General features: G+C 25.2%; 1 protein-coding gene across 2 annotated transcripts in view; it reads right to left on the bottom strand.

Annotated features, from left to right (window-relative positions):
- Positions 1-14,212, bottom strand: part of LOC100208285 (uncharacterized) — a 96,393-nt gene that overhangs the window by 47,522 nt on the left and 34,659 nt on the right. For both annotated transcript variants that reach the window (XR_010644322.1, XM_065820190.1), the window contains exons 13-19: positions 13,948-14,109; positions 8,459-8,632; positions 7,473-7,646; positions 3,159-3,362; positions 2,727-2,900; positions 1,818-2,006; positions 1,285-1,539 (exon numbers count right to left, since the gene is read on the bottom strand). Coding sequence is in view for 1 of the 2 variants with exons in the window: in XM_065820190.1 (XP_065676262.1) it covers positions 1,285-1,539; positions 1,818-2,006; positions 2,727-2,900; positions 3,159-3,362; positions 7,473-7,646; positions 8,459-8,632; positions 13,948-14,109 (1,332 nt within the window). In the remaining variant the exon portion in view is untranslated. The remainder of the gene's footprint in view (positions 1-1,284; positions 1,540-1,817; positions 2,007-2,726; positions 2,901-3,158; positions 3,363-7,472; positions 7,647-8,458; positions 8,633-13,947; positions 14,110-14,212) is intronic.

Below are 14,212 nucleotides of genomic sequence, written 5' to 3'. Positions count from 1 at the left end.
TGTGATATTAGATTAAATAAAGCTAAGTTGAAACTAAATTTATAACTTGAGTTTACCAGTTCTGTTAAAAATCACAGCGTGAAAGCAGAAAAGTATACCAAAACCAGTAGACCAGTATTAGTAACCGATAAATCTGCTCCAAACGGTGAAAACAATATACAAAGTATTTTGTATACATATACCAAAAAACTGAATAACTTTATTAAGCTCCAACCTCCAACAACACATCCGATCTCTTTAATTACTTGTAAGATCAAAAAAAAAGGTGAGTAAAATAAAAAATTACTTGACATTTCTGGTTTACCCCAATAAGAAAAAATAACTTTAAATCTTGACCTAAAATCTCTTTCTTCATCTCTGTTTTTAATTTCTTTATTGTTCATCATAAACATACATAAATGTATTAAAAAAATAAAAAACAAATGTTCTTAAAAAAAAAAAGGAAAAAAGATTAATTCAAACAAACCATAAACTTCAAGTTCATAAAATTTCTTGAGGTTTCTGCTAGGTTTCTGCTAAAAACTTTTATTAGGTTAATAAATATTTTACTTTTTTTTTCCAAAGTAGAATTGTTTTTTTTCCAAAGTAGAATTTATCTTATAATATTTATGACATAAATATTATAAGATAAATGATGAATTCAAAATAAAACATCTTAAAATATTTCTCTATTCTAATAACTTAAACTAAAAATTTAACTTTTTTTCACGTTTTTAACACTTTTTACCATACAAAAAAAAGCAAAAGCAGTTTATTCTGTCTTAACTAGCCTTTTTATTTGAAAATATAGACCCATACCTGTATTATAATAAAAAAACCAGTTCAAAATTTTCATATTATCACTTTCCTCAAAAGTGATAGTATGAAATTTTTTTTTGCATTTTTTGACCTTTTTTAAACTAAATGGGAAACTGGGGGAGGCACAAAAGTGATCCAATAAGGCTTATATTTTTCCAAAGTCATTTTTACCACTTATGTTCCGCATTTCAAGGGGTAGTATATTGATATTCAAAAATTTCCTCAAAAGCAAGTACCCTAATACACGGCTTACTATAAGTATTAAAATTTTTATTTCTTGATAAAAATTTCTTTTTAAATTGGCATTGATTTTAAGCTTGAAGTTGTAAAAGCTGGAATATAAACTTTTAATAAAAAAAATATGCTTTTTTATATAGATAAAGAAAACTAATCAACCTATGTTATTAAACTTATGCTGGTGAATTCAAGAGAAATAACTTTTAACAATTTAACAAAAAAATTTAAAACAGTTTTTAATATTTTTACCTTGAACATTGATTTTCACTTCACAAACTGCTGTGCTTCCATCTTTATATGTTGCTGTGTAAGTAATTATATTCAAACCTGCAGGCATAACCATAGGTGAAACATAGTCTGGAGAAACTGTTATATTCAGTAAGTTATGAACATTGTCAATTAAAATAGGTGATGTCCAGTTGACCATCATACTTTTTTCAGATTGAGGTAATGTAAATTCAATAGTTGACATAGGACAAAATTTAAAAGTAGGTATATTTGTGTCTAAAAGCGCAAAAAGTAAATATTTTATTTTCAAATTGCAGTTATGAATAAATAAAAAAATAAAAATGAATAAATAAATAAAAGAAAATAAATAAAATAAAATAATAAGAATGAATAAATAGATAAAAAAGTATTATATTATGTCAGTAATAAAAAAATCAACAACAATATGTAAAATGAATAAAATGGAATAAATCAAACAAATTATACAACAACGATGATTATATCACACCTTTATTAGTTCCATTTTTGTTTATATTGTGACATAAAAAATATACCTTTGCAAAATGGTTGACTTCCGCTCCATTGATTTAATCCAGTTGATTTATTAAACATACAAGTTCTTTTTTTATCACCAATTAAAATATAACCATTTACAATACATCTGAATTCTATTGTTTGACCTAATGAAACAAAACCGATTCGTTCACCATTGATTGGTATGCCAGGATCAGGACACGGTGACGCTTAAAAAACATCAAAATTTTTTTAACTGTAAACAAACAATAAGAAAACTAATAAAAAAAACAATAAGTAAATATAGTATAAATGTAAAAGAAAATTTATAAAAGTTTTAGATATATAAAAATATGAAATATATTATATTAAATATATATAAAATACAATATTATATATATAGCTTTTTTTATACATTTTATATGAATTATAGATATATATTAATGATTGAAATTAAGTTTAATTTTAATGTGAGAGCTCCTTTCAATAAACAAACAATAATAAAACTGTAAAAAATAAACAAAGTGAAAGAGTTAAAAAAAAAAAAGAAATACATATGTATGTAGTATGATTGTAAAACAACTTTAAAGATATAAATACGAAATCATATAAATTATATTTACATCATAATAATGACTGCTATATAAAATATTTTTACATAAAAGTTATAATTTCCATATAATTTATACATTTATAACAGTTTATAATTACATAAAAGTTATAATATACATATAATTTACAAAATTGACTATAACCCCTGATGATAAAAATTAAGATAATATAACTAATGCAGTAATATAAATAAATATTATAATGAACAATTATGCAAATATGGCAAATAACTTTTACATGACTGAAAATAATTATTACATAAATATAAATAATTACAAAATAAACTTAGTGACCATTTTATATTTTGGGAGTTTTTCCAAAAGTTGTTTCAAACATACCGAGACAAAATGGAGCAGATGCTGACCATCTGCCATTTGCTTGACAAGTACTTGAATCATTTCCAGTAATTACATAACCACCATCACAAAAAAATTTAGAAGAATCACCATACTTATCACCAGTTATATTTACTTGACCATTTTTAGGATTTTCCAATGGACCACATGAAACTCCTAAAAACAACCAATTCAAGAGAGCAATGTTGTACTTTAGTTTACATAAATTTAATTGTTTTATTTTTATTAAATTTAGTAAACAAAAAGATATGTTTAAAAATAACATTTAAACAAAATTTATGTAGTAAATAAAAAATAACATAGAGTAAGACAAGAAAATGATTTTAAAATTAAAACTGTATCCTAAATGTTTTTTAAGTTATTAAAAAGTAATTAATGACTATTAAAATTTACAAAAACAAATTAAAATCTTACGCTCACAAACAGGAGATGATCCAGACCAAAAAGATGCAGTAGCATTTTGAGAGCACATTCTTTTAGAATTACCAGATATTATTTCGTAACCATTAATACATGTGTATGTAAAAATAGTGCCTTGAGAATATTGACCATTCACTAATCCACCATCAACAACATTTGATGAGTTTGGAACATCAGGTAAAGGGTTACACCTGGCAGCTGTTAAAAGTTAATTATTAAATACTATTTGTTAAAAAAGAAAAAAACTTGATCAATAAAAAAAATAGAAATATGTGTAAAAAATTATCAATACCACAACATTTTTACCCAAATAAATGAAATTTTCATTTATTTAGGTAAATTATTATTTGGGTGGAGGAGGATTATTTTACAAAGTTTTTTTTATTGCAAAATTATATTTTGGGTTGTAAAATAATGGGCTGTAAAATAAAGTTATGAGTTTTGTTTGATTTTTTCACAACTTTTTTTGAATTATTTGGTTGTCTAATATGTGCCCCTGGTAGCACAGAGGAGCACAGAGCAATTTTTTTCTCAGTGCAGCAACCTTGCTTGCACATATATATATATATATATATATATATATATATATATATATATATATATATATATATATATATATATATATATATATATATATATATATATATATGTAAAGCCCCTGCAAAGCTTTGATATTTTTAATCAAATCAAAAAAATGATTTGAGATTCAATTCAAAAAATAATTTCTTAAATAAATTTTTAACAACAACTCAGTTTTAAAACAAGTTGTCAAAACTGTTTTACATTGAGCTGCTTTTTTTATTTAATAAAAACTCAACATTCAATTATTTAGAAAATTTTTTTTTACAAACTATTGCAATTATCTTGTTAAAGATTTTAAACTGTATAACACATATTTTAATGTTAAAAAAATAAAAGAAAAAGGAATAAACAGATATTTTTCTATATAAAATATCTTAAAAACCTTAGAATACAAAGTTTTTGTAAAATAGTTAAAAAACATTTAAAAATCTGATTTAAATCAAATGCTTATAAAAAAAAATCGAAAAAAAAAAGAACTTCAAATTGTTAAAATAAAAAAAAGAACACTTTGATAAGCTAAACAAAAAAATAAAAAATAAAAACAAAAAGAATAAGAAAGAAAGAGAAACTAAGAAAAAAAACAAGAACAAAAAACTAATAAACAATAAGAATAAGAAGATTGGTTATTTATTTATTTCCATGTTTTAATTTATTTATTTTCATGTTTTAATTTATTTATTTTCATGTTTTAATTTATTATTTTTTACTATCATTATTTAACATACAAATTTTCTTTTTGTTTTTTCACATTAATAATAAATAAATAGATTAATATTCTTTTTGTTTTTTCACATTAATAGTAAATAAATACATTAATAAATAATAAATAATTTATAATTATTTATTTATCGTTAATTATATTCACTTAGTTCTAGTTAGTAAGGTTTTTTTGTTTTATATTTCAGTTGTAATATCTCTATTTATTTAATTATTTATCATTAGATTATCTATTTAAAAATTTTATTATATATTTTATTACATTCAATTTATTTTATTATATATAATTTTATTATATTTTTTTATCATTATTATAACTTTATGATTATTATATATTCTTATACATTTATTTATTCTGTATTTATATTATTTTAATTTTATCTATTGTTTATTATTTTATCTTTGTTATTAGTTAATATTATAAACCTATACTTTTTATTTATAATTTTGATAATTAACTATTTTACTTGCTATTACTGATAACTGTTGCTATTTATCCTTTTACTGTTTTTGATTATTTTATCTTTTTAATTTTCTATATTTTTTGTTCTATAAACGGTTTTACCATCTAAATCATGAAAATTTGTCACCATTGCAAGTTTTGCAACAAAAGATAATCACAGAGCCATCCAATGTGACTGTTACTCCTTTTGGATTCACGCAAAATGTATTCCAGTTGACAAACATGCTTGTAACCTGCTTTCTAATGACTCTTCTGAATGGTTTTTCCCTAACTGCATATCAAACAATACGCCATTTTTTTTTCTTTTTTTCCTTTTTTTTTTGTAATTCACCTCCCCAAGGCCAAGAAGACCACTACAGATGAGGAGGCTACTTGTGGTTATAACCCTCTCCCAACTCTATAACTCCGAAACATGAACCTTGACGAACAAGGCCACTGCGCAGAGAAACAAGTTGACGCAGTACTACCAGGGACGTGGTGGGAATCGAACTCGGAATTCGGCATGCTCTCTGATCTGGAACTTAAATTAACTCTTTCCTGCAAGAATCTTCCTTAAAAATAAAAACTTATAAACCCCCTGATTACCTCAAAAACTTGAACATGTTTTTAATCCAACAACCATATGCAAATACCTTGATGCTAATGAACTAAATAAATCTATTAATCCTGGTACAGAAATTTATTTTCATCTTAATATTTCTTCTCTTCCATTTTGCATCAATGATCTCTCCAGCTTTATTAGTACCATCAAAACTTCTCCCATAGTAATAGGAATTACCTAGTCTAATTTATATGCAGAGGATTCTAATATAACTGATGTTACCATACAAGGATATAACATTGAAAACGGTCCAATGAGTAAAAAAAAAAACAGAGAAAACTAGACAAGCCATTGATAATAAACACTTTGCGCGTGGAGTGTTTATTGACAAATGAAAAGCATTTGATACAGTTGAGCACACAATCCTCCTTGAAAAACTGCAACACTACAGTATAAGAGGTATTTCTTTTCTCTGGTTTTCCTCTTATCTTTGTAATAGAACACAATTTGTTTTAATTAATGGTATCAACTCAGAACTAGCTAAATTTTTTAATGGTGTTCCGCAAGGCTTGGTTTTACGACCATTATTTTTTCTTATTTTTATCAATGATTTAAATGTTTCTCTTAGATTTTCTACTGCTTATCACTAAGATGACACCAACTTGCTTTTAATTAACAAATCACTTAATAAAACTTAACAAAAGCATGAATCACGATCTAGCTAATGTTATTCAATAGCTCTGCTCCAATAAATTATCCCTTAACTCTAAAAAAATTGGATATTACTATATTTAAATCTGTTCAAACAAAAATTAATAAGCAATAAAATTTCAGATTAAGTGGGCAGAAAATAAATCTAGTTAACTCTATTAAATATCTTGGAATCAAAATAGACTCTAATTTATCTTTTGCATCGCATCTTCAATTTTAGAAAAATATTGTTTATAAATCTTATACCTTTTTACAACTTATTATTTATAACCCTAACTCAGAGCTTCTATTCATCTATTTTTTTTTCTCTTTTCTATTGTGATATATTACTAACTTTAATATCATTTATTAAATTTATTATTTTAAACTGAAATGTTTCAATAGTATTCTGTTTATCACTATTGTTATTATTACTATATTTTTATCTTAATGAATATTATTATTATTATTATTATTGTTGTTATTATTATTATTATTATTATAGTTTATACTTTTTATAATCACTACAATTATTTTTAATCACTAAAATCACTACTATTACTTTTATTACTCCAACTTGTATTATAATAATAATTATTCCCATATTATAATAATTATTATCCCCATTTTATTTTTATTAAGTCTGACAGGTATTTACTTTATATTAGTACTAATTACTATTTGTAAATATCCTTGATATAACAACTTTATTCAGAATATATTTGATTTGATTATAAAATTATACAACTACTATATTCACACATAGTAAATTTATCTCACAGAGAGCAACTAAATTGAGAAAATTTTTTTATTTTAAACTATTTCTAATTCCTAGTTTTCTACATATAATCGCAGCCAGGGAACAAAAATACCCCAGCTGGCTCACCTCTTCTGGCCAAGCCATAGGGCAATGAGTGGGGAATAACCTGAGGCAATGAGTGGGACACATAAGGGAAAAATATTTAGTTTTACAAACTTACACTAAATTTATCTACAATTTCATCTAATTATATTTTAATGTTTAAAAGTTATGACCATGTAAAATTTACAACCCCCCTCAATTTGATTGAATTTAACCTACCAGAATACAAAAAAAAATACGAACAAAATGTTTGTTCACATTTAGCTTTATATGCTTTTATAAATAGTTGAAATAGGAAAAAACCAACTTTTATAAGATATGAGATTAGATTAGATTTGCAAATATATAGTTAAATATATTCAAGACATAATTCAATGTTTAAACTTTCGATTCGCAGGGGCCTAATATATATATATATATATATATACACATATAATCACAAATAACTTTTACCAATGCAATCAGAGATAGAGCCCGACCATGATCCATTCTTTAAACACTTAATTGATAAATCTCCATCAACTATCCATCCTTTATCACACTGAAATGTAATCTCTGTTGGATAACGATTTCCATAGTTTAATATATAACCATTTTCAGGAATTTTTGGTAATTTACATGGATTACCTATAAAATATAAATATAACAATATATATATATATATATATATATATATATATATATATATATATATATATATATATACATATACATATACATATATATATATATATATATATATATATATATATATATATATATATATATATATATATATATATATATATATATATATATATATAAGATATTTGAAAATTATGTAATACTCTACTCTTTAACTATATAAATAGGGGGAATCCATAAAACATGTACGCAGTAGAACTACTATTTAAGACCCCTTTCCTCTTTGTAAACACCGTTATGCTTTCAACAATCCCCTCCCTCTTTGTACGTGCGCACTATATATCACAAAATTACCTCCTTCCCTTCCCAAATGCATAGACTTTTGAAAAAAAAATTTAAAAACTTTTAATTCATTTGAAATTTCTTTGTTACATATTGCAACATTAACTTTTTAAACTCACGAAACTTAATGCTTTTGTATAAAAAAAAGAAATCGAAAAGAAATTTAAAAAAAAAAAGTTTTAGAAGAGATAGAGAAAAAAGAGAGAGGCATACTACATATATACTAGCTACATATATACTAGCTGTCTTTAGTACTCTGTCTTTTCGAACACACCATTTGCACATTTTTGGGATCCCCTTCACCCATGCCTGCGTACATACTTTATGGAAGATCCCTTAAATTGATTGATTGATAATTAAAATGTTTTCAAACTAAATTGAATATATACGTTAAATTATATAACTATAATTATATAAATAATTATAATTATATAGATATTGTACCTTATTAGATATAATAAATAATATAGAACCTAAACAAGTATGGTTAACAAATGACTCCTCAGCTTCAACACGATTAACAGTTTTATTGTCACCATCATACAAAAAAAAACCATCTTCGCAAGAACAAAAGTATCCACCATCTATATTAGTACATTTCTGATTGCATTTAACTGCTTTACCACTAGATTTGCACTCATCAATGTCTATAAAACAAATTTATTTGCATTTCAGTATGAATTTTTTCATGCTATGTATTTTTAGGATTTTCATACCACATTTGTTTTATTATCATATCAAATACAAAAAAAACTACATTCCTATATTTCTTGGTTATATATATATATATATTATATATATATATATATATATATATATATATATATATATATATATATATATATATATATATAGAGAGAGAGAGAGAGAGAGAGAGAGAGAGAAATATAAATAATAACTAATGTCTTATTGTCTTAATATGGTTTCTTAATCCAAAAGTTAAAATGACTATATATATATATATCTATATATATATATATATATTTATATATATATATATATATATAACTTAATTTTTGAAAATATATATAATTGCTACCTAATTTTTACTACTTGCCTGAAGATTATGACAACACATGAAACTCAGAGTTGCAATATTAAATAATATTGTAAACATTAGCATTCAACTAATTCCTGTGGGTAACAGTAACAGTATATACTATATAGCTCTAGTTTATCTATTGAGCACTCTTTGAAGTATACAATATTATACATGATAATATATAGATATATTCTTTATTCCTATATATACAATACACACATTTTATTGGATTTAGGGGGAGCACCAGACCCTTGAACACTTACCAGGTCCCTAATATTATATTTATAAAATTTTTTTTAAAGTATGTCATATTGGGTATCAAAAGAAGTGAATTTATATAAAAATTTTAAAATTAATAATAACATTATTAAAAAATTATTATTTTAGAGTTTTTTTTGCAGAAAAATGACATATATTAACCTAAAAACATAAAAACTTAATATATAATACTAACAATGTTTACCGTTGGTAAAAAATTGTATTTAACAACTAGAATATTTATATTTTTTTGAATTATTTTATTATTTTATGTTTTTATTTTTTATTACTTTTATTCATTTGTTTTTTCATTTTAGTTCTATTGAATAATTTATTTAGATGAGCGCAGCAGAGTGTGCATTCAATGACTAACTTAATAGATACCTTAGGTGTTTTTATTGATCTAACCAAAGCTTTCAACAAGATATACCATAACATTTTTCTTTATAAACAGAAAGATTATGGTATCATAGATTCTAATCTAGTTTAGTTTAAAATTATCTGACTAATAGGAACCAATTCATTAATGAAATAATGATATAAAGTATCCAATATCTTTATATTGAACTTAATGCTGCTTTCACATATTCGTGCATGCTTGACACGGAACTCAAATTAGCTATTAAAACCGAATTAACGGCAAAAACCTCAAACTAATGCAAATTACAAATTATGTTTCCAGTTTTACTTTTCACCTTTTTTACAACTAATTTGAGTTTACGTAAAGAAAAGAGGTATTAATAATAGGTACATATAATATCTATAGAACAAAATTGTTTTATATTTAAAAAAATAAAATGTTTTAAAATAAGGAAGTTAAGGATTTGAACCTCCCACGCGCCAACCTTAACTACTTTATAAGCAGAAAGTGAGTCCTAAAAATTATGTTTTTAATTAAAACATAATTGAAAAATTTAATATTTAAAATTTAACAATTATTATAATTGCTTTACAAAAAGTGAAAGGAATACTTAGTGTTAAGGTAAAAAGCAAATTTAAGGGGTTTACAGCTATTTTATTACTCCGCCATTTAAAACATTTTGTACCAAATGCACAACAATGAGAGAATTAAAAAAACAACCAACATAATATTATCGCCCATTTAATTTTTTATAAGTCAACTGAGACGCTTAAATCTAAAATTGCACAAGACATTGTTGATATGCAAGCGGTTAGGCTATATAATCTGTATTCCTTATTAAACCCTAATAAATTTCCTAAGTATCTCTAAATCTGTCTATTATCATTGTAAATAATATAAATATAGAATATACGTTTGTTTATAAATAGTATGGATCTTTGGTAACTTTTTTTATCTGGTTACTATTTTCTGGTCCTTTTTCTGAATCAGAAGATTATATTTTATTATTTTTATATATAATTTATTAGATAAATAACTTTTAATTGGATAGTGATTTTTTAAAGAGATCATGTTTTTGTATTTCACTTATTACTAAAGTTCATATATTCAAGATGTTAGGTAATGAAACATGTTCTATTTTGTAGATAAGGTGTTAAAATTGTATCTCAACAGGCTGTTAAGATACAATTTAGGTAAAAGAAGCCAGTGACCTTATTTTAAATATAAGTTAATATTTTTTAATTTTTTGTTGATTTTATATAACTTTATGTTAGATGTTTGATAATGTTTTACATAAACTAATTATTTAGTATTGTTATTGTCTGGTGGTGATATTTAAAGGAATACAGGTTAGATTTTATAAAGTAGCAATACAAGGAGGGATCTGAAATTTATAGACATGAAGAATAGAATCCAGAGTAGGAAAGTGGCAAGCATGATAAAGAGATGCAACCTTAGCAGATTCTAATTTTGTAATCAATTTGATATATGGTTTATTATATTTGATATATTGGACAAAGGGTAGATGACTCATCGAGTACATTACCATTCATTCATTCATAAAAAAGATCTAGATTGTTGTGATAATGATTAGCTGAAAAAAATTGAATTTTATTCTGAGTTAAAGTTTACCATCCACTGAGACCTATATTGTAGCAGAAGTGATATTCTTTTTAAGCTCAAATGCCCCCTCCAAGCAATCAGAGAGTATTGGCTTCTTATCAAGACAAGAATAAATGTATCATCAAAGTATATCAGCAAACAATGACAGCTTAGACGTGAGAATTTCTGGGAGATCATTAATGTAAATTAAAAAGAGTATAGGGCCAAGGATAGAACCTTGAGGAACCCCTGTTTACAGGAAGATACAGGAAATGAAGAAGAGTGCTGTCCATTGAGGACAACTTTTATACTACGATTGGTAAGGAAGGATTCAATAACCTTAAAGATGTTACTCAATACACCATAAGAAGGGAGCCTTTGGAGAAGGCCGCCATGCAAACCTTTATCCAAAACTTTAGAAATGTCAAGAGTGATAGCTCTAGCCTCTCCAAATCTATCTAATGCCCAATAAAATCTATCAGTTATTACATTAACAAATCAGCAGTAGAACAAGAAGATTGAAACCCATATTGATGATTAGAAAGCAGCAGCCTTGCTCAGAAAGGTTCGTGTTTCGGAGTTAAAGAGTTGAGAGAGGGTTGTACCACGAATAACAACTAAAAAATAAAAAAATAAAAAAAAAAATACAAAAAAATGAGTAGCCTCCTCGACTGTAGTGGCCCCCCTCGGGCCTTGGGGAGGTGAATAATCTAAAAAAAAAAAAAAAAGTGTTTGTTAATTAAAAACTCAAAAACCTAGCTTAAAATAGTAAGGATACTATTGGGATGATAGTTAGACAAGTCAGGTCGCTCTCCAGAGTTTTTAAAAGTAGGGATAATAGATGTTGCTTTCCAGCAGGCTGGAAAACAAGACTCTGATGAGCACTTATTAAATTTTTTTTTTTGTTATTCACCTCCTCAAGGCAGGTGTTAAGGCCCACAACTTTTGAGAGAGGCAAAAGTTGTGGGCCTTAACACCTGCAGAGTCACTGACACTAGAGCCAAGCCATTTAGTGTAATGAGTATTCAAGTCACCAACAATAACAATATTGACTGAAGGATAAAGAGAAAAAGGTTGGCCAATTTATGTTATAGTGATATAGAGCAAAGAGAAAGGCAATAGAGTGAAGTGGTGCTAAATGAAAGCACATAAAAGAATAATCTGTGGATTCAAACTTATTTTCCTGACAAATGAGTGAATTCTTACGAATGTAGATGCCCAGGCTAAGCATGTGACTATTGGAGTCTTTATGAATTAAAGGAAGATAACCCTCAACACTATGATCATAAGATGAGACAGCTGAACTCAAGATATAAGACTCAACATAATAAAAGTTACGAATATTAGTGAATGATAGATTTAGTGAACTTGGTGTTGATGAAGTTGTTATGAAGTTGCAGTTTGCATGCTTTTTCTAGGTATGAAGTTAATGATGAGATTAAGCTGTAACATTTTGAAAATTTTTTAAATAAATATTTTTAATGAAATTACCAATGAGAAGCTTTTTTTATGTCATTTGATGATATGAAAATTTTATATCATTTTATTATTTCTTATAAAAAATTTGTTGCTCATTATAAGTTGAATTTTAATATTATAGTTAGCTTAAATTTGATTTTTATTGCCTACTATATAAGAGACTTTTAAACATTACTTAAGTCTTTATTTCCATTTTTAGTTAAGTTGAATTTTAATGAGTCTTACAGTAACTAACTTTTACAGTCACGACCCTTATCTTAGATCTTAAAGTTAAGATATTTTAAGTTATTTCTTTAGTTATATATTTTCTTTAATCTATTTTTACTCATTAGAACAACCACTGAATGGTTATTACAAAAAATTGGTCTGAGGTCACTACCAAAAAAAATTTGCTATCCGGCTACCATTTAAATTTAGAAATACCATTTATACGGAAAATAAAGTGAAAGAAAAATGAACCTTTTAAAATATCAAAATTTTCCTGTGTTATCAAAATTATCTCAGATGTGTGCAATTTGAATTGAAAACTTTAAAGAGGCAGCATGTGTGCTTTATATAAAATGTCTCCAACTAGCTTGATGTATTAACTATATTATTTAAACAGGAGAGTGTGTAGAAGCAATTTATTTCAAAAACTGGAAATGCCTAAAATAGGTGCATTGTAATGGCAAAATACATCAAGGCAGCCCTTTGAACAATGCTTTAAAACACATATCAATCAGTACACAATTTTTTTAATTTTTTGTTGTGTATAAATACAACAATCTAAACTTTCTATGTTTACATATGAGCAGTAATTTCATTTAAAAATCAACCCTCCTAATAAGAACTCCAACCTCTTATACTAATACTAATATAGCACCCACCATGTTGTCGGGTGTTTTAGTGCGGGAACTTTTTTTTGAATTAAACAAAATAATTGTGATTTTCTTATCAGTACTAAAATGTTCATTACTTGCAACCACAGGAAATACATAATTTTGCAAAAAAAAAAATTTGTCATAACCCTTACCCATCATATTTAATTTAAATTTTGAAAATGATAAATCATATATATAAATATATAAAGATTTCCTACAAACAACAGAAAAAAATAAAAAATTTTTTTACTTTGGTTAACAGTAAAAAAAAAACTTTCAGATTTCAAAACCTTTAATGACTTTAATGACAATGGAATTTTTTAAGTGAAACATATATGTGCTAATATAAATAGTAATTACCTTCACAGGTTGTCTCATCTGTTTGTCTAAAACCAGACTTGCATGTACATTTATAACTTCCCATCAAGTTTGTGCACTGACTACCAGGACCACGACAAGGATTATTTAAACATTCGTTTATGTCTATGCATTGAGGAACATCTGGTTTCCAGACTCCAGACTCTTTATTGTTAAAATAATTTCAAAAACACAACTGTTTTATTTATATGATTGCAATTAGTTTTTATAATAACTAAAACAATTTGAATAGAATATTTATTTGTTA

The sequence above is a fragment of the Hydra vulgaris genome, chromosome 15 (assembly GCF_038396675.1).
Source record: "Hydra vulgaris chromosome 15, alternate assembly HydraT2T_AEP".
NCBI lineage: Eukaryota > Metazoa > Cnidaria > Hydrozoa > Anthoathecata > Hydridae > Hydra > Hydra vulgaris.
The sequence above is the reverse complement of the archived record's forward strand: the minus strand, read 5'-3'. Positions and strand labels throughout refer to the sequence as shown.